The sequence below is a fragment of the Sinohyriopsis cumingii genome, chromosome 1 (assembly GCF_028554795.1).
Source record: "Sinohyriopsis cumingii isolate HCF-2022 chromosome 1, ASM2855479v2, whole genome shotgun sequence".
NCBI classification, from domain to species: domain Eukaryota; kingdom Metazoa; phylum Mollusca; class Bivalvia; order Unionida; family Unionidae; genus Sinohyriopsis; species Sinohyriopsis cumingii.
This window is the reverse complement of record NC_142961.1, coordinates 51,787,593-51,809,231: the sequence shown is the minus strand read 5'-3', so window position 1 is coordinate 51,809,231 and position 21,639 is coordinate 51,787,593. Positions and strand designations below refer to the sequence as shown.

The window sequence follows — 21,639 nt, the reverse complement described above, 5'->3', positions numbered from 1 at the left end:
TATAATGCATACCTGCCAGAACATGATGCATCATGTGAAAAATATTTTTTACTACCTGAACCCCTAACACGGTCATGTTTTGAAAAACACGATTTTCAGTCATTTTAAGAAGGAAAACAAAGAGAACCTTTCTTGACACCACAATATATGTCTGTAAACTGTATATACAGTAAACAGGGGTTGTGTTTAATACTCATGGAGAACCATTACATTTCATGCCGATATCTAAATTACTAGGTTATTATATGAACAAATAAACTAAGCACTGATTAAAATAGACAGAAAGTAGGCTTTGTTTATTATCACAAATCAACAAGAACAAAAACAAGTTGGTTCTGAAGTAGACATATAAATTGTTATTTATTAATGTAATTATCATAAAGACAAGAAGCGAATTTAAAAAAAATAAATTAGCAATTTTAAATCAATGATATAGGGTTATTTTGTTATTAAGAAGTGAAAATTAGTATCTTCTTAATTATGGCAGTACTAGGACTTACTCATTTCTTCTACTCAAAATCCAAGTGTTCATATAATTTTTTTTTTAGAAATATGAATATTATAGCATATGATAATTGTGACAAACTCAGTAAAAATAACTAATATATAACTAACTTTATTGTTTTCAGTGTCTCATCTGAACCAAGGAACACTATGCAGTGTAAAATAATTTTGAACATGTAAAACAAAGGGATAATATTATATTAGAAAAATATTAAATTGTAACTATTTACTGAGTATGCGCATGAAGGCTGATTTTTAGGAATATGTAGAATTAAAATATATTTAAATATTGCCATTTGAAATTTAGGAAACTTGAACAAATTGTTTCCTTTTAATGAAACATTTATACAGCTTGAGGTATATAAAAGATGCAGTGTAGATACTATACATATATTTAATTTTGTATCACATTGAAATACACGTACTTGCAGTTAAGATTGACTATACAGGCAACTGTGTGTTGATGGGATGAATGAACTCTGCACAGCCTTGCCTAGTTTGTCTGCAACAAAATTTAGTTAACCTTTTGTATCTAATTACAATCTGCTTTGAAAATTAATAAGCTGGTTGTTTTATTTTTTGAAATTCTGTTATCATTGATGTTGATTAAATAAATATAAGACACTGATGATTTAAACACAATAATGGTTTAAATGAAGAAAGTAGAGCACTACTAACACAGCCATCAAGAGGTAATTCAAACATTTAAATGTATTTACTGTTGATCTGAGTCAATTTTATGATTTAATTAACATTGCTACTGACCACACAACTATTTCAATCCTCCACTTTTATAATTCGTTTGCTTTTGTCCAGGTGCCTGTAAATTTTACAATTGTTCATAGGTCCAGAGACATAGACTTGTGTCACAGGCAAAAATTTGCCATGCTTTATTTTTCACGGATCTTCACTGGTACCTTCCTGCAATGGTCCAGAGAGAGAGACTGTGGTAACAAATAATATATAAAGAGACCAACCAAAGAAGAGAGAGAAACAGAGACAGAGATGTGGTCGGTTAGGGTGGCTTGCCATAATGGAATTTATTTATTGCCCATCCAAATTTTTTTATGGTTGGTCGATTAGTCTGCCACCTTACCAACCAGTAAGAGAGAAAGGTGGGAGGTGCGGCAGCTTTCAGACATTTTTATATTAAATAATTTGTTTTTAGAACCTTTTAATTGGTTTTGTAAAATAGGAAAGAAAACAAATAAAGCATTCAATAGGTTGCAATTTGTGTGTTCCTCCCTACTAAAAAATGTATTATACAGTCTCAACAGGCTATTGCAACTTAGTAACATTGGTATTGTGAATACTGTATTAAAATCTCATGTGATTGTGTACACCTAACCATTACAAAATCAAGTTTTGTAGGACATTTGGTACAAGTTTAATTTTCTTTTTTTTCTTCTCATTCCACATCGCTGTATTATCTTCCATATCCATGAGAGAGATATAGAGAAATGGGAAAACAGGATGATTTCAATAAAATTGTGTACCATGTTTATTTAGTTTGGAAAACAGGGATTGTTAATATTTTTCTCGTTAATTTCTAACATCTCTAGTGATTATACAGTGTCATTCATCACTGATTTAGAGTGTATAGATGAAACAGTATTTATATATGCATATTAAAGGCACAATATAGCATCTAAGGGTGAATTTTGTTACCAAAATGTTGGGACATTTATGTAAATCAACTGATTAATACTAATTAAAAGGTGATTCTGGGGTAATATCAAGTAGGTAGAGGTTCTCATTATGAAATATGAGCTCTCTGAAATCTTCGTACGTTGAGTAACGAATCTATCATCTCCATATTGAAATCCTGCTCAGCAGTGATCGGCAGATCCCGAACGAATAACACACATAATTCCGGTGACCGAAATTTGCATAATTATATGCCAAATTGTGAACACTGAAGTTGATGGCATAAAACACAACCATGATATGAGACCACTCAAAATGTCAACAACAGTGAGTACTATCTTCTTCTGATCTCGTTCTTTTCTCCTTATCCTTTTCCTTTCTACTTTTAATTTTGAGAGGAAACATTGAAATTTATGTAGAACTACTTTTATAGTTATATTTAAATAGTTTTTGTGGTACAAGTGATTTAAATCGATGTGCTTTTGTACAGTATTGCAAAACCCCACAGGTACTTGATTTCTTGTATAGTATTCAGACTCCCTCACATCCCCCTATGCAATTTTATAAATGAAAAGCATTTAGGATATTTAAAAATGCTTAGTAATTTCATTAATCAATTTATAAATTCTAACCAGATTGTCACCAGTGGACCCCAACACTCATCTTCCTGGCGTTTCAAACAAAGCGGAAAAGAATTTGTGTTCTGCATCTCCAAGTTAATACTTTACATACACAAGGTTTTAAATAAGAGTTTTATTAAAATCAGCAACTGGAGTAAGGAATCCAGGTCCAAAACTCAGGGCCAGATCATAAAATAGTACACACACAAATGTACAGTCACTTGTTTGACCACTGTTTTATTCTTGTTTATTGGATATTATGCACACTGAGTAAATAGACACAGACTTTGCTTTGGTGTCCGTTCGAGGAAAGTAGGGGCCCTTTTTAAATTTTGGACCACCCCCACCGAACACTTGACCTGATCCAACCGAAAAAACTTCCATCATATCACAACCTTGCATGTATTTCTGATTTGTGACTAGCGCTATATTCCTGTAAGTTTGATAAGTAATCATGAATACATTAGTTGTCAGATTATGAAATACTTTTACATATTAAATATCATTAGAGAGACAACTGGACCACAGTAGTAATTATAATGTGTAATAGAGAAGATACACAATGAATGATAAACTCAAATGTAGAAACTTTATTATTACCCAGACTGAAATCAGCTCACTTTCAAGCTTAAGTCCAGAGCGAAATTTAAGAGGAAGAGGGAGATGAAGGATGAGGTGTGGAGCAAGTTGAGGGGGAAGAGGAGGAAGACATGTTGTGCAGCCTGAAAACAGAGCTGACCAAGCTCTGCACTTAGTTCAAACAAGGCAGACAAGAATGAGGGTAACTGTTTATTTATATCTTGCAAAACAAGTATTGATACGTATTGAAAAATGTTTGGTATTTGGCAAAGACTCTAATATCTACAAGTCAGTAGTGTTTTTCACAACTTAGAAAATGCATACTTGTATTATAGAATTATTTATTTTACTAAACAATGTATGTTTAAACTGCTTTACTTTTTGTTGCTACTCACCACCATACCCCAGTATTATTTGATAAAGGAAGACCATGCACAGATACCGTAGATAATACAGAGACAACCTTATATGTATGGCCACCTTATATAATGCCAGAATGATAAAAGTAGCATGGAGACAATCTCAGTGAGTACCCCATTGCATGATGACATGCATATAATTGATATGAAACTAAATACAAAAGGTTTTAACATAGGTCACTTAAATGTACAAGGTATAGTGGGGAAAATAGACCAGATTAAGTTAACGTTGTCTTCCAATGAAAATAATATGTGTGTTTTAAAACAGAAAGAGCGCAACAGAGGGAGGTCTTGTTGTATACATAGGGAAGATGTAAATGCAGAAAGGCGACCTGACTTCAAGTCACATGAAATTGACAGTATTTGGGTATTTGGGTGGAAATTTCTCAAAATAATGCCAAATCATACCTAGTTGGTTTCATTTATAGGCCACCTTCCTTCAAAGCAATTTGGAATGATACATTTTAGAAACAAAAAGAAAATGTTTTTGCACAGGAGAAAGAAACATATATACTCAGTGATGTAAATAAGGACCTATTCATTACTCAAATAAGGAACAACTGGATGGAATTTATTAAATCATTAGGCCTAGTCCAGCTGGTAAGTGACCCCACAGTGGTAACAAAAGTATCAAGCACTCTTATTTATCACATTTATACCAACCTATCATACAGTGTGGCTTATGTTAATGTACCAAATGTTGGTCTTAGTGACCACTATCCTACTTTTTTGATAAGGTTAAATGCAAGAGAAATAGGAAAAATACATACCAAATTATCACTTATTGATTGTTCCAAAATTTTGATGACACAGATGAAGCTCTAAGGGTGTGGACTGACTTATTTATGAATGTAGTCTCTAAGCATGTACCACTGAAGGTACATTGAGTAAAGTATGAAATCCAACCTAATTGAATTACTACTGAAATGCTAGATGCTATGAAGACATGAGACCAATTGAAGGCTGTGGGAAACCATGCACAATATAAAGTCTGACCCATTAGATCTGGTCTGTTTGTCTGACCTGTTTGGTCTTTCTGTTGACTTCAGGGTGAGGCGGGGAATAGGGGTATACTTATTAAATCACTAAGTCATGTTGTAATCTACTCTTTATATCCAATATACACACTATGTTTTGTCCACTTCTCCAAATTCTACACTAACGTTTGTCTACATTGTTTTTCACTATATTTGTCCACTACATCTATCTATTACGCCTATTAGGTATCCTTTCTTTTAACTCCCATTCTTGTGTATCTCTGCTTCTTATTTCCAACTACATCTTATCTCTGCTGTCCCTTTTTCTTTCTCTGCCCTCTTTCTGCTTTTCTTCCTGCTTTCTGCCTTCCTTCTGCTTTCTTCCCCACACTGTATCTTATATCTATCTATGTACACATATCATTATCCCACACCCTTTCCCCACATGCAGAATATGATTGGCTAACCATTACTAGAAGAATGACAGCTCTCTTCGCCCCAGATCATACTATAACTAAATGGTGCTGAAACAGTAGGAATATGACCAATTTATCAGGATATGTTGTGATGCTGACCTGTTTACCCAGATTTGTCAAAGCCTTCCTGAAACCCAAAAACTTGACTTGCTAGTGATATGTTTTCACACCCAACTTACATTAGTTTCTATGATGCTGATCTAGTTACCCAGATTTAACATTGCTTCCCTCACATCTATCTTGAAAATCCCACATTCACACGCCCAACATATTACTAGTTAGAAACCTGATATTGGTACTGCTGTATATTTTACTTTTTCACCCACTAAAATCCCTCTTGTCACATATACTAAGAATCCCTTTGGACATTAAAAGTATGGAGAAATACAATAACAGGTATGATTAAAAAATCTTTAATAAACCTTACTATCAATCAATGCTTGAAAACAAAAAGAGCAACACAAACTCCATTTGGAAAGTCTTCAATGAACACATAAAGGTCAGACAAATAAAATTCACTCACCTCTGGTAAATGACACCAAAGTCACTGATAACACTGACATTACAAATGTTTTTAATGATTTATTCACCAAGTTAAAAGAACCAGTGATAGAAAACAACTTTAATGAACTGAAAAAGTTCTGCAGCAGCAAAATCCCTAAAGGAGGTATGTTTCTCTGTACTACCAATATTGATAAACTTTGTTAAAAAATGTCTCAATAAACTTGATACTAAGAAAGCTACTTGACCATACTTGTCAAAATTGATTGAAAAACATATCCATGACTCATTCATGTCATATTTAACCAAACACCTGCTGTTACACCCTAATCAGTCAGGCTTTAGACATAAACATTCATGTGAGACTGCCTTGATCTCCCTAGTTGATAAATGGCTTCAAGCACTTGACCAAAGTAGAATAATTGGATCTGTATTTGTAGATTTCAGGAAAGCTTTTGACATGGTGGATCATGAATCCCTTTTGAAGAAACTGAAAAATTTACCAATGTGATGAAAGCACAGTTAGATGGTTTACTTCATACTCAAGTGAGAGAACGCAACATGTTTATATAAATAATGTTTTATGTGAATCTGGAACAATTAGTTATGGAGTACCACAAGGCCCAATTCTAGGTCCATTACTATTTACATTATTCATAAATGACCAACCACTTTTTACTAAGGACTCAATTTCATCTACTGGTCTCTATGCAGATGACAACATTGTCAGACATCCAAAACACAAAGCATGAACTTGAAATTTCTTTACAGGATGCCCTAAACAAACTGGAAAACTGGTGCACGTGCATATTACTTTTCTCAACACAAAAAGGAACAAATCTTGGTAGTGAAGAACTATGACATGGAAGGATAACAATTTGCAAATGGTCTGGCATAATAGACTACTTGGTGTTTTGGTAGGTAATAATCTATCATGGACTGAACATATCAAACATATCAGTAAAACAGTTAATTCAAGTTTATGTCTTCTCAGTAGGGCAAGGCATTTTCTCCCTGAAAGGTGCAGAAAACTATTTTATAACAGTTACATACATCCCTATTTAGATTACTGTAATACAGTATGAGGTAATTCAAATGACAAAAAGATAGCAAAGCTAGCACATCTTCAAACAAGAGCATTCAGGCTAATATCAATCTAGAAAGAAAGCAAGGAAAATTTAGCTGGTAAGTTACAAATATTACCTATTAAAAACCAAATACGGTTGAGAAAGCGAAATTAATGTACATGATATACAATAATAGTGCTCCTGAATATTTACAATCACAGTTCCAGTATAGGCTACCTGGTAAAACTCCCCACCTGCGATCCACATCTACCAAACTGTATAAAATTCCCAAACCAAATAAGGAATTATTAAAAAAAAAGTTTCCAGTACTGTGGAAGTTTTCTTTGGAATTGTATTCTAGTTGACATTAGAAATACCAGCCCTATTTCCTTCTTCCAAATCCAGTGGCTTCAGAGATGCAGTTAAAATAAATAAATTCCTTTTTATGAGGGCCTCAAGGTAGATTAGTTCTTAGCTAATTGTGTTACCCTCTTTAAATAAAGTCATTATTATTATTATTATTATTATTATAATTATCTACTTTGTCTTCATCAGTCACTGTACTTAATGATATAGGGCTATTAGTTTAAGAGTACAAGCAACCGTGTGTAGCAAAGTACATAGAGTGATATAAATAAATGCTTGTGGTACAATTTTGAATTCCTGTGGCAATCAATATAATAATTAGCTAAATTTATTTCATATATAGGTAGAAGTGATCTACATTAGTGACATACAAATATTTAATACTGTTATGGTCGACTTGCCCTTTTCCAATTTAAGTAATAAATTTATAATTTTTTTTTTAAAAAAATACAAAATTGTAACAAAAAGTCTATTTGATCTTACTTTGGTGTTCAGCGAACAGACCTGACTATATTGCAGTTTTAAAAAAATAGACCCATACAAAATTCATATATCTGTTTAAGTCTTGTAAAATAAATACTACACTTTTATTCTTCTGTTTTAAATATGATGCATGCATTAGGGTGTATTTCTAATACCCTAAAAGCACTATCATGATAAACATCAGAACTTGAGATTCCTAAAATGTTGTATTTGTCCAGAATTTAGGTTGACATGAAGGCTTGCAAGAAACAGAATTTATTTTTCATATTTGATCTAACTTTTTGGGTAAGAATTTTGATTGCCCATTCTGCTTGGCATTCAATTTTTCCACCTCTGAACTGGTGATAACTGCAAATGATTTCTGTAATATAAATTGTACTTGATGCAGTGGCACTTTTGATTTTTTCAATAACTTTTATGTACTCCTTGAGCATGTTATTGACAAAGCTTAATTTTTATGTACAAAATATATATCACAAAAGGTAAGAATAACTTAAAAGGTATGTGGGCTACATTACAGAAAACCTCATTCTGTATACAGGATATGTGTAGCAACTGCCAATGAATGTGTAACTTGCACTTTGTACCTATAAAATCAAAATACTGCATCCATTTACACACAGAATTAAAACTTTGTTAGTTACTCTTACAATATAACATTTGCAATCACTTCTGTTTTCAAGGTCCACTTGCAAAGATTGATAATTGATGTAAATACGTGATTATTGTAAATGTTGAAATTTCCATGGTATCATGATTTAAGCTTTCAAGCTTTTTGTACCACATACATACATGGTTTCAGTATGCTTAATCTTTTAAACAAATTCCAGGAGATCCTAAGTGTGGAGCGAGACTGGCTGAGGGAACTGTTCATACAGATGTTGCAGTTCCACCCTTGCCTTGTGTTTAGTGTATTGGAGCCAGGTTCAAGACAGTGTGGTGGTTATCACCCAACCCTCGACACAGGATTACCAGCATGGTGCGCAGAAAATGTAGGGAGATGTCCACAGACCTGGAATAGGTGTTGTGAGAGACAGCTCTGCATATCACTTTTGCTGGTAATGAATATATCAACTTTTGTTTAGAATGTGTACTGCTGCTTAATGTATTATTTTTAATATGCTTAAGAGTTTATTTAACATAAGAAGTTTCAAGAATTTTAGTGAGACTGCTTAGCAAATGAGACATGCTTAGATTATTTCTTTGCAACCACTGTGAATGAATTTTAAAATTATAAGCCATCTAAAAACAGACATGCTGACATATGCAAATGATAAGGACTTATTTTTTACAATTGATCCTCACCGAGTAGATTCTTTTCATTACCTTGTTTCATTGTGGGTACCTCACTGTGCTAACAAATCTAAGCTGATGATGATACAAGGGTAAAGTTCTTGTGTAAATATTATCTGCAATCAGCCATTCCTATTTGATCCCAATGCAGGAGTCTAATTGACTTCTAGAAATGCTCTCCAAAAACTATGAGCTGTCCATCTTAACATAAACTACACTTAATAACAGTTCTAGTTGAGATGTAACTTGCAGTGCTCATGTCAATGTAAAATTGTGTGCAGTTTTGATCCATGTTCATTTTACATTGGAATTTGCTGATGGAAGTTGAATAAAAATTGAAAAAGTGCTTGTTCCTATTATTTTTTAAATATTTTTTTTACATTTTAAAAATAACTTTACAAATTGGAATAATTTTTCAGGATTTTCAAGTTCTAATCCTTGATGAGGCTGTACTTGCCTTGGTCAGGATTTACAGATGGTATGTTCTTGTCCTCAACGATGAAGCTGACTTGATCAGCGTCAGCCAACAGTGCTGCCTATAGACAGTTCATACTATGGCAGAACAGAAGGCTCGGGTCTGAACAGAGATGTGCAATTCCCTTTTGCTGTGTAACTCATGGCCCTACAGTGTACATATGATAAACATACAATAGTTGACAATATGCAGAAAATTACATCAAGCCTTGAATAAATCAATACCAATTGACTGGCCATATTGTAGGATGTTACCTTACCATAAGGAAATTCAACCTCAACAAGCAACTCAGATGTGTTTCATTGAACAATAAATAATCTAATATTGTCTTCAGTGCATCTGTATGTTATAAATGTGATATTGTAATTTTTGCATTTTGCATATATTTATACTGAATTGTGTTCATTTATATTAAAAGAAAATATTTCATTAAAAATATGTCCTGCATATATAATCACGCAAAGCATTTCCATCCCCTGGTTCATAAATATTTAAAATTTCTTCATTATCTGCAATTAAATCATCAGCTGGAATGATGTCCCCCTTGTATATGCCTATGTTATGAAGAACAACACAGGTCAATGTGAATAAGGTAGCTTTATCAGGAGAAACTCATTCCATTATGCAACATGGGAAACGCCTCTTTAGGATGCCAAATGTTTGTTCTATAACGACTCTGGCTCTACATAAAGCATCATTGTACTTCTGTGCAGTTGTGGTAGCTGCATTGTATGGTGTCATAAGGAAGTTCCGACAAGGATAGCCAGAGTCACCAAGTAGAAATCCATCATATTTACCTGAAAATATTAGTAATTATATATCAGATATATGGTATCGGTTACTTAAATGAAAATTAAATTGTAATATTGGATATTAAAAGAGATATATTAGCACAAAATTATCATATTAAAAAAAATATCATAAGTAATGTGTATTATAGGTAAAAATAATTTTTGTTTGCTCTTGATAGGATAAATTATTGTAATTTTGAATGACATCTTCTCAATAAGATTACATATTATACAACCACCATACCTGTGATCAACGATTCATATAATCCAAAATCATCTAGATATATTCTGTGTCCAGGAGATACATATCCATATAGAAGGCTAGATTCAACATGACATAAAGAAATATTACTTTTGTTTGATGAACTGTGCTTTTGAACTTATACCTACATCATAACCACCAGTAATTTGGTAATAAATTACTTAAAAATAAAACAATATTATGAAATGATTTTTGTGCACAAATAATTATACATATATATATATATATATATATATATATATATATATACAATCCATGCACATTGATTACCATTTTCAGATGCAATACATAGTTTACTTTCCCGGAATATCCTTGAGTCATGAACAGAACCTGGCCACTTTGCTACAGTTTGTTATTTGGAATCTATAGTCACATGTCATCTGAAAAGTAATATATTCAGTTTAAAATTGCACATACAAGGTTATATCAATATCTATTTTAATTGTCCTTTATTTACACTTTAAATTCACAAATTTGACATGTACATAATAACTAATATTACATTTTTAATGTACCTGTAATCCAATAAATAATGTGTTTTGGATGATAACACAATCTTTATTACAGTATATAGATTATCTTTCCATGTTTTATGTGTATTTCTCAATTTCCCCTATTAGTTCAATATATTGACAATTGCAGTTTCAATTATAATGTTTGCAAATTTTGGGGCCAAGTGTCTCTCACACTATATGTTCCTCCTTTATTAATTACCTGTACATTAAGTGAATGAAATCCTTTTGTTTACATAATCCTGTTCATTCGAACTTGGGGCCTGAATCCTGATGAATGTGCCATCTATTGCCCCTATAACATTTGGAAATCCTGTAATGAAAATAAAAAATTTATTTTTAAAGTATTTGATATTATGGACATCCAGTATATGCTGAAATAAAATAAAAAATCTTCACTTTCTTGTTTATTATAAAATTTTAAAAGATTATGAATTCTGTTAATCTACATGATAAATTACAAGTTCAGAAATGGGTAAAGTGTGGCATAATGATAGCTAATTCAAATAATATAATGGATTAAATCATATTGAAAGCATTAAGTACTAAATTCTTTACCCCATGTTTATTGATAATTAGCCTACCTTTTCGCGAACATTGTATATGTGAATTTGAATTTGAATTCCTGTTGCTAAAGTGACCAATTTCATCTTGATTTTGACATTTTAGTATACATATAATCATGCCTATTCACTTCTATGAACAGCTATGATTATACGTATATAAATTATCTACTATATTCTCTTCAATGGTAAAGTTAATCATAATCTGTAAGATATCCTTTAGCAAATGAAATTGTGTTATGACACTACATTAATGAATGCCTTACATTATATTACTCAATTTTTGAAGTAAACTATAATGATTTATCTTTAATTTGTCTTTGTTATTTGTCCCAAATGTCTGCATGGAATAAAATGTGGTGTATTAAAGATTCATATTAATGTAGCTTTCAAGTTTGAAAATACTTTGAGTAAAATAAAATAAATGGAAAATACCTTACCAGAAATCCTGTAAAACCCCTGCTTGACAACTGATGCTGCCTCTTGTCTGGGAAATTGTATGAACTTCTTCGCCTGTCTCACTAATGCTCTTGCCACTTCAAATATGCATCTGCTTACACTGGCTACACTCACACCCAACGACTCTCCGATGAGCCTGAAGTGAGCGCCAGTGGCGAAAAAGCGTAAGGCCACAAGCACCTTGTGGAGGGGTGGTAACGCCATGCTCCGCTTCGTAAAAGCCGAATCAAGTTTTTCAGTAACAGTATTTAAGATGAATAAAATGGTAAGTCTGGTAAATCTATAGCAAGCGAACAAAACAGTGTCATCGACATCCATTGGGTTACCTCTGTCCCTTATAATTCTCCTTTCTAATCCAATCCTTTGATGACGTCGACGATAACGTCGTTCAAGCGCCATATTTGAGCATCTCCACTTGAGGGAGCATAACCATAACCTCAGATAAATGAGGACAGTTCTCAACTTTGAGTTTAGATTTTTCTCATTTGTGCATTGTGAGACCGGATTTGAGAAAAATCTCAAATATTGAGGAAAATCTCAAAATTTTAGTCGAAAAACACACTTAAGATGTTTAGTGATACCGGACCCAGTTCCCAAGGAGGAGTTGTCGAGGGGTTGTTTTTGTTCTTATTTGTTCTATCTACAAAGTACTATTTAAGACAGGATGCATTTTTGCCCATTCCTTCAGGAGGCAACATATTTTCATGAACAGGTATTAGCTAGTAATCATGATGACAGCATCTTCCCCAAACCTCCTTAGGAAATTCCATGAACCCCATATATCCATAATAAAGTGTCAGTCCACTGGGAAAGTGCTATACATATCATTGGATCTAATTATTAGACTTGCATTGCTCAAATGAAAATAAATATCCACTAGAATGATAAAAATACTAATTGCAAGATCTGTATGCATGAAAATAATAAAATGTGCCAATTGTTGCAAAATGACTTAAGTTTTCATGACTTGTAGTGAATAATATTCCATTGGCTTGATGTCCAAGCAGGAATCATAATGTACTGTCAATATTTAAAATTATTTCTAATTTCCTATAGTGAAACAAACTTGCACTATCTTCCCTTCTTCATTTCTCATTACACCTCTGCCACTATGGATATTGTGATCCAAAGCAGCTAGCTCATTCCTAATCCTGTACACAGGAGGGGTGTATGAAAATCTCTTGGCACAGTACATCAGGATGTGCTGATGAAAAACTTCAAGCTCGGCAGTGCTTCTGCATTTATCAAAAACATCTTGTAATGTGTCATTTGTAATCTGCTAACAGATTAATACAGTTATTAAATAATCATTACTGTTGGTAGTTTTTGCATACATAAAATCTTTACTGAAGTGTTTATTGATAGAATGTCATGGAATATTTTATACCTGATGTGCATGTATTATACCTGAACTTACCAAAGACTTGAGAAGGAGAGTCACTGTACAAGTATCATGTACACACATCTTATGAATGCTAACTTATTCAGATCTTCAGATGGTAAATATATACAGGATTTTATTCTTAAGTTGAGAATAAAAACATTTAAAGTGGTCTTAACAGTTTTCTTTTAAATACCATGCAGTTGCTGCAATCCTGAAATGGCATACCTGAAATTTAAGTAATACTCCACTCTGTTTAGGAACCTTTGGTCCAAGAGCACCTGTGCCAAGGATTTTGGCACTTTGGCAACCTTCTTGGGATCAAACCAAGGTTTTGTCCGTTCTTCATTCTTCAACAAAGGTTCATGTAGGCATTTAATAATGCATTGGCCATGTGAGGATCTGTTCATGTGTATTGATGATGTGATGTAGGACATTCCTCCAGATACTCTGAAAGAATGCCACAATCAATACCTATAGCACCTAAAGCTGGTCTTTTTTATCATGGTGACCCCATATTGATAGATTATAAGACAGCTTGATTTATATCATAAAGGGAAAGCTACATTGTAGATTTGGCTAGTTAATGTAGCAGGATTGCAGTTTTTCTCGGATCAATGTTCCTTCAATATTCCACATTACTCTGACATTTCAAATAAATTACTTTTAATAGACTACATATCTACAAGATTTGGTGATGTGTATATATATGGATAAAATATATATTAAAAGAAATCAGAAGATAAGGATTATGCACTGTAACTTTGATTTCTTCAAAAAAATATCATACAGTAGCAAACGTTTACACATATCTGTTTCAAATACAAGGACAGATTCATCTCACCAAAAATTGTTCATAGCTGCTAGCAGTCTGCACAAAAACCAAAACTGGTTCATGATGTCTTTGGACTATTGCAATAAAGTCATATATTCCTTTTGTTTGGCAACCTAGAAAAGTAGTCAGATAAAATAAAGTTAAAAGTGCTTGAAGAGCAATCATCAGAACAGAAACAGCATTCCAATTCCAAAAGTTTTATAACAGGAAGGAGTGAAAACCCACCACAAGTTTTGTAAAATTCAACAAATCATTTAATAACCTAGAATACAAAATGAAAATTTAAAAAGAACTTACAGAATTGGAATTAAATCCCAGATAAGTTCTATCACCAGTACTAATGAATAAAGTTATAATTATATTCCAGTGGTGTCCAAAAAAAACATTAACTCTGTAATCTTAATATTTCGTTTTTAAATTAAATATGTCATATGTGCATTCATCATGAGCTAAGGGGATAGGAAGAGGATGTTAGCAAGAACTGCATGTGGGACATAGCAGTAAATGGAAAACTGCATAAAGAAAGCATATGGGGTATGTTGACACAATTTCAGAATATACAATCACTGGTCCTTTAAGTATTGATCTTCCAGTAGGCTACCTGGAAACCCCAAAATGTCTGATTCCCGATGTGGTTCATTCCGTTTTGATTCAGCAGATATTGGCTGATGATAGTGATGATGACGATGATTTTTAAAGTCAACTATATTGGATTATTGGAGTTTGGAAAGTGTTAATGGAGATACCAATGAGTGATTCTGAGCCCAAATCAGATCTACATGTTAATGGATGGACCAAAAAAGATGGCATGGTCAATATCCCTTTCAGCACTATTTCAAAATTTAATGTAGAAATGGCAGAATACTAAACATAATTAAAATACAGACAATTTAAAAGTAGAATGCAAGTGTTACCGCACTTGCCTTCTACTCATTGGTGAGAAAATACAAGTCCAGTGTTTTGTTCAGTATTGGATTTATTGTGCATTATTGGGTTGATAGGTGGAGATTGAGACATTTCTCCTTGCTTTGTACATACACCATACAAATACAATAAAAAATACATTTACTACAATAATAAATAATATTGTCATCAGTGCATTATTGTTCTGCATGTTTACATTGATTCTCTTTACAATACATTCAATACGAATAACTTACAATTCCATATATTTATTAATTATCCATCTAGAGAGATAGTGGATCAACTAAACCTAAACAACAGTCAGTGTTTAGAGCAAAAGTAGGGAACAGACAGATAGACAGACAAAGGTATGGACAGAACAATATGATAATAATTAAATGCAGGTTGATAACCTATTAAAATGTATTAAAATACATCAACATGCATTCCCGAGAAATATGCAGAGTACATATAAAATAAACTATTACACTAACCATATTATAAATCTATTTACCTTATCATATGGGACAAAGGCCAGTTTACATCTTGCAAGCACAAGAATCATCAGGCACTATAATGCAATGCCATGACCAGCACCCTTCAGAAACTCTAATGGACTGACCACTAATATGCTGTTCAATAGAACAACCCAGCATGACCAGCAATCAGGGTAGTTGCATTGCTCAGTGAACAAAACTCTTAACAGGTAATCCTGGTTCAAGGTTACCTAAATGGCTAAATATGTGTAAAATGAGAATAACACAATAATTGCAACTGATGACTGTATTTCACTCAATAATAAACATTAACTACATAAAATAATAAAATACCTATTTCTGCCTAATTAAAACATGAATATAAAATTATAAAACATATGCTCCTGCTACACAAGTTTAATTTTGTTGTCAGTCAGTTTAGCCCTTCAGATCATATAGTACAAAACCTTGTGTCCATATCAGGGTTAAGACAAAGTAAATAAATAAGGATGAAAGAAATTAAATCAAGAAGTAAAAATATTTATTTAAATACCTGTGCACAAGCAGATTATGGCATGGATGGACTAAAAACTGTAATACAGCATTATGGAGCAGAAATGAAGCACATCATTAGTAGTTTGTTAACTACTGATTCAAGAAAGCAAGTTTATGTTGGTGAAAAATCCTATTTTGGAGCAGATGTGTCCGAAAGATAATATCTGTGAGCTGTGAAAAATTGACTTTGTTGGTACTCGTCCTCATTCACATGCCTAGATGTGTTTTAGATGAGATTTTCTTGAAAGAGGAAATGACATTATTTCTTCTGTTTTGAAGATAACATTGTAATGTCTTCCAGGTTTAAGTGAGACATGAAATTGGTAATAAGATATTTTCAGAGCATTCATGTAGAGCAAAACAAAGGGTGTGGTGGCTAAAATGAATTAAATGGAGTCACCATTAAATGGTCTAGAAAGTTGAATAAAATTTACTGACAGCCAGCAGGTAGTTTGTTTGAAAGTATATTTGTTATCTTGTCCCAGATGAGAATTGCATATAAATATATAATACATATATATCTATCTCTAATCTTCATACTGGAAATAGAGCCAGTATGTCAACGTGCATAAAAGGGAACCACCTACCTTCCAAAGATGGAGAGACCATCAAGTTCATATCTGTATCAATATGTATCCTATTGTAGGCTGTGTATCTTGAATTGTATCGATATGCAGCACAGGTGTATCGTTTTACCCATAGTAGACACATCATAACACATCATAACAAGGCCATTTAGAACACTGCAAATTAATCATATTTGCTTTGCTTGAAGTGTTTCACTGGCTGATCATTCAGTCATGTAGTCCAGTTAAGTGGTAACAGAACACATGCACATGTGACAGTCATCAATGATCACTTGCGCTAGGTGTGATATTTCATAAGATGTGAATGAATAAATGGGGAGAGGTAGATTCAAGCATTCAGTATACTCCTGGGAATGAATGGTCAGAAAAATATAGAGAAAGTGATTAAGGCATGAAAATTAGTGCATGCCCAACTTGTTTTAAAATAGGAAAAGCACTTGTCCTGGACTAGCACATTGGAAAACTTTACTTGTCCAACTTTAAAATGAATAGTCCAGGATGTCAGACTATATACATGTGACAGAACCAGACACTTAAATCAGTAGATCTCAAGTGATCAGTTGCTTGGCTTCTAAACCAGTTGATTTTTTATGGACATATAAAGTTTATGTTTTAAGGGGATTGGAAACAAAACATGCATATTTGACCATAATATGTATTTTCAATCAGGACACTGGACTTCTGACTTGTGCACATATTCTCAACTTTCCTGTTCCTATGGGAGGGCTAGGACCTGAGTGACAATGTGTGTTGTCTTTGTATGCTGGTATGAAAATGTCTGTGAAGTCTTAGTCTGGAATTATCAGTTCAACTAGATTAGAAATATGGTCTGCAATGAGGAATTGTGCTCTGCCACAAAATTTGCAAAGTCTCTGCATGTACCACATTATCTGCTTTTGATACAGTTGCAAACAAGGCCTTCATTGTGTGGTGTGTTTGTTAAAGAAGTCAGTTAATTAATATGAAATTACATTTCTTAGAAATGAATATAGTTAATCACAATGTTCTCAGATATTCATTTCATTAAAGAAAATTTACCAAAAGTTAACTGTCTTGAGCATTCCTTGGCAACCATCTTTCTTGAGCCAACTGAAATTGGGCCTTCAGGATTTGTTAAACTCGTCCATTAATTGTGCATGAATATACTTAAGTAGGAAATAGGCATTACAGTGTGTATAGTACAACATAAGCAGTTAGACATTGATATGTGCCCCCATTGTCAAATGTGGGCTCTCATATATGTGAAGTATTCTTGAAAATGTTGCCTAAAGATCTGGGGTTGACTGACCATGGAACAATTGTAATGGCACTGCTTACTCAAGCAGTGAGTAATTGACCCAACTTTATCATACGTTATATCAGGGTTTGCTTTTTACATTGTAGGACTAGGCAGTATGTTGACTTTCAGTTCCTTGTTATGCTTCCATTAGGACAAGTGTGTACTGGATATGTTTATGGAGATTCTATATTTCAAGTGTACTTTCTTGTAACAGTAAAGTGCAGACTTTCAGTGTTATTTCAGAGCTAAAGGATGGACATAACAATATTGTTCAGTATGGGCAAAATGCAGCCTGGTTATGTTATCTTTTTGAAAATTAAAAAAAAAACAGCTTTAAAACATGTACTAATGCAAGACAATACAGATTTTTCATTTTCATACTTTGACTTTAATGAAAAAGAGATAATTATAGCACTTGCTCATGTTCTGCTTGCATGTTTTAGTTGCTTTTCTAATGCTCAGATGAGAGACCCCAGCTCTGACCAGATTGGTTACCATTTTTTAAACTGGGATGGGGGAAACCAGTGTCCAAATTTGCTAAATCCTAGTTGCAATTATGCATGTATTTTGGAAATTATTAAATTCTAGTTCACAATTATATAGTAATTTTTGTCCTTTATGGAGCCATGTGTATAAGTACAACTGTTGGTGAAGGGCCTTCCATTAGATTTAAAGTTGGGGGATGAGTTGCCTAAGTTGATGGGGGATTTAGGGACCTCCCCCAATAGAGATATAGTTTTTTTTAAGTAGCCAGGTTAGTGTAAAGTAAAGCCAGGTAAATCACATGGCTCCCAGCTGACAAAATCCTGTAAAGTATTATAATTTTATTAAGTACCTTAAGTTATCAGGGTTTGCATTTTACATTGTAGGACTAGGCAGTATGTTGACTTTCAATTCCTTGTTATGCTTCAGTTAGGACATGTGTGTAATGGATATGTTTCTGGAGATTCTATATTTCAAGTATACTTTCTCGTAACAGCAAAATGCAGACATTCAGTGTTATTTCAAAACTAAAGGATGGGCATAACAATATTCAGTATGGGCAAAATGCAGCCTGGTTATGTTATCTTTTTGAAAATTAAAAAAAAAAAGCTTTGAAACATATACTAATGCAAGACAATACAGATTTTTCATTTTCATACTTTGACATTAATGAAAAAGAGATAATTATAGCACTTGCTCATGTTCTGCTTGCATGTTTTAGTTGCTTTTCTAATGCTCAGACAAGAGGCCGCAGCTCTGACCAGATCGGTTACCATTTTTAAAACGGGGATGGGGGAACGAATGCCAAATTTGCTAACTCCTAGTTGCAATCATGCATGTATTTTGGAAATTATTAAATTCTAGTTGACAATTACATGTATATAGTAATTTTTGTCCTTTATGGAGCCTTGTGTATAAATGTACGACTGTTGGTGAAGGGCCTTCCATTAGATATAAAGTTGGGGGATGAGTTGCCAAAGTTGATGGGGGATTTAGGGACCTCCCTCAATAGAGATATAGTTTTTTTTAAGTAGCCAGGTCAGTGTAAAGTAAAGCCAGGTAAATCACATGGCTTTCAGCTGACAAAATCCTGTAAAGGTATTAATTATAATTTTATTAAGTACCTTAAGTTTGCATATTTTTAATAGGAAAAGTGTTCTCTGTGTAAAGAAATAGAGCTAAAATATAATTATGATTAGGTACTCTGATACTTTATGACGAATTAGAGTGTTGAAAAATTACAGACGTCCATATTTTGTTAAATTTGGATTGTATTTCAATTCATTTGCAGTTAATCATAAGATTTGTCCATTTTTTTCAGAGTCTTTTGATAGGAATTTTCTCACACATCAAATGGAAAAGGTTTCTGTGGATATGCATGAATTGGTGAAATCTGTTGCAGAAGTGAAAATTGAGAAATATGAACAGTAAGAAGCTGAATATTAATGAATTATTGGTATCCTGAAAATATACTAATGCTGAGGAAACAAAATGTGTCGTCTAAAATATCAATGTAAAAAGATGTGTAGTATTAGGAAAGAACAGTCTTTAACTTAGTCACAATTTGTTTGACTGCTTCCCAACTTGAAAATGGTCATGATTATATCAATTCTTTCCATCTGTCCAACTGTTTGTTCTTTCATTTCTGTATGCATCACAGGATTGATTATTATCTTGGTGCTATGTTTTTGACCTCCAGATGTACTGCATATTATTCACTTAAAGTCTGAAGAGCTTTTTTCTGCAGATTTATGCCTTTATTAAGTAATATTACTGTGTTAAGGAATTTCTTGCAGTAAAGTTTAAGTAGCCATTATGACATTTGAAGTGCCACCCCAGGCTTAATTGAGGACAAGTATCAGATGTTCTGGAATTCTAAATATGGAAATTGTTCTAGGTTCTAGTATTTGCACACCCTCCTGTTTGTTTGTAAACCACCACCCCACAGATTTAAAAAAGAAAAGGCATCAATTTTTTTTTTTTTAAATGTACAAAACTTAGTCATTTTATTCATCAATTTATAATTTTTAACCTGGATGTCATCAAGGGGTCACAAACACTGGCACCTTGTTGGCATTTCAGACCAAATGGGAGTTTCTCTAATAACATGGTCACCGTATTTGCACGGGCAAGTCTGTTATCAAGCAACAGGTGTAATGTTGTTCACCATTTCTGATAATCTCAGTAATTTCTGTACATTTTGGAATTTGAACATGTGTATCCAAGACTTCCTCCTTTTTGTTTGTTCAATTTGTTTTTGAAAAATTTAAATTAGATATTCCAAATATTGGACATAGTTGACACAGATTTGACTGAAATGGACCGTTCTAGAAACCAGAAAATGTCAGTGATCAGTCAAGCTGTTTGCTCGTTTACATTGAGACCTTCCATTTGGTTTGAAATGCCAATATGTTGACAGTGTTAAGTATGATGTAGTTCATAAACTTTCATGGATAAGAGTAGTAAAATCAAGAATTCTGATTGGTTGAAGAAAAAAAGGATTGTGTTTGTGAGGAGATCAGTGCATTATGAACACATTTGTAATATGTTTAGATATTGAGTTCAGATTTAGAAATTCACTCATTGGAGTAGCAGGTACCCAGAGTATTATGACTTGTTCAGTGCTGAAATAAATTTGATTTTCATGTGACCATCAGGACTGGTACATAAAGCTTATATCTTATATTTTTCTTTGCTTTCTTTTAAAAGGGAAACTTTGTTCCAGGGAATCAGTTTTGATCTCTATGACATAATACCAAGTTCAAGTTCTGAGTCCCCTGATATATCATATAATAGTATTGGGTTGGAACTTTCTGGTACTGCCAATTTCCAGGAAGTGTTTGAAACCTATTTATTTAAAGGTAAGTAGTTATAGGTGCATTTTACAAGTGCTTTAAAGGATGCTGTGAATTTAATATTTTTTGGGAAATACGACTTTTTCTGGATGTTGTGGTTGCTTTAAATCATGAATTTAAAAACCGAATTTGAAAAATGATACCCTAGTGGGGACCAAAGTGACTCCTTCCTTGAGGTTCAAATTTAGTACCAAGGAAAGTGTCATTCTTTGCCCGACCGCTCCGGTGGCCTAGTGGTTAGAAGTCTGCCTCGGATGCGGGAGGTTATGGGCTTGATCCCCAGCCAAGTCA

The 21,639-nt window shown here is 33.2% G+C and overlaps 2 protein-coding genes across 2 annotated transcripts in view; both read left to right on the top strand.

The window, feature by feature from the left end:
- LOC149806865 (uncharacterized) overlaps positions 1-21,639 on the top strand; it is a 47,758-nt gene that overhangs the window by 6,654 nt on the left and 19,465 nt on the right. Inside the window, exons 4-5 of the mRNA XM_089978038.1 lie at positions 19,815-19,920; positions 21,203-21,354. Of these exons, the coding sequence (XP_089834164.1) occupies positions 19,815-19,920; positions 21,203-21,354 (258 nt within the window). The remainder of the gene's footprint in view (positions 1-19,814; positions 19,921-21,202; positions 21,355-21,639) is intronic.
- Positions 1,918-9,490, top strand: LOC149806866 (uncharacterized). The gene is made up of 3 exons (XM_089958879.1): positions 1,918-3,552; positions 8,470-8,697; positions 9,352-9,490. The coding sequence occupies exons 1-3, from the start codon at positions 3,547-3,549 to the stop codon at positions 9,472-9,474; spliced, it is 357 nt and encodes a 118-aa protein (XP_089815005.1). The 5' UTR covers positions 1,918-3,546; the 3' UTR covers positions 9,475-9,490.

What these genes read in the sequence shown, in the direction of transcription:
- LOC149806866 (XM_089958879.1), top strand. An exon ending in TCTGCATATCACTTTTGCTG is followed by an intron (nt 8,698 to 9,351) that starts GTAATGAATATA and finishes ATAATTTTTCAG; the next exon opens with GATTTTCAAGTTCTAATCCT.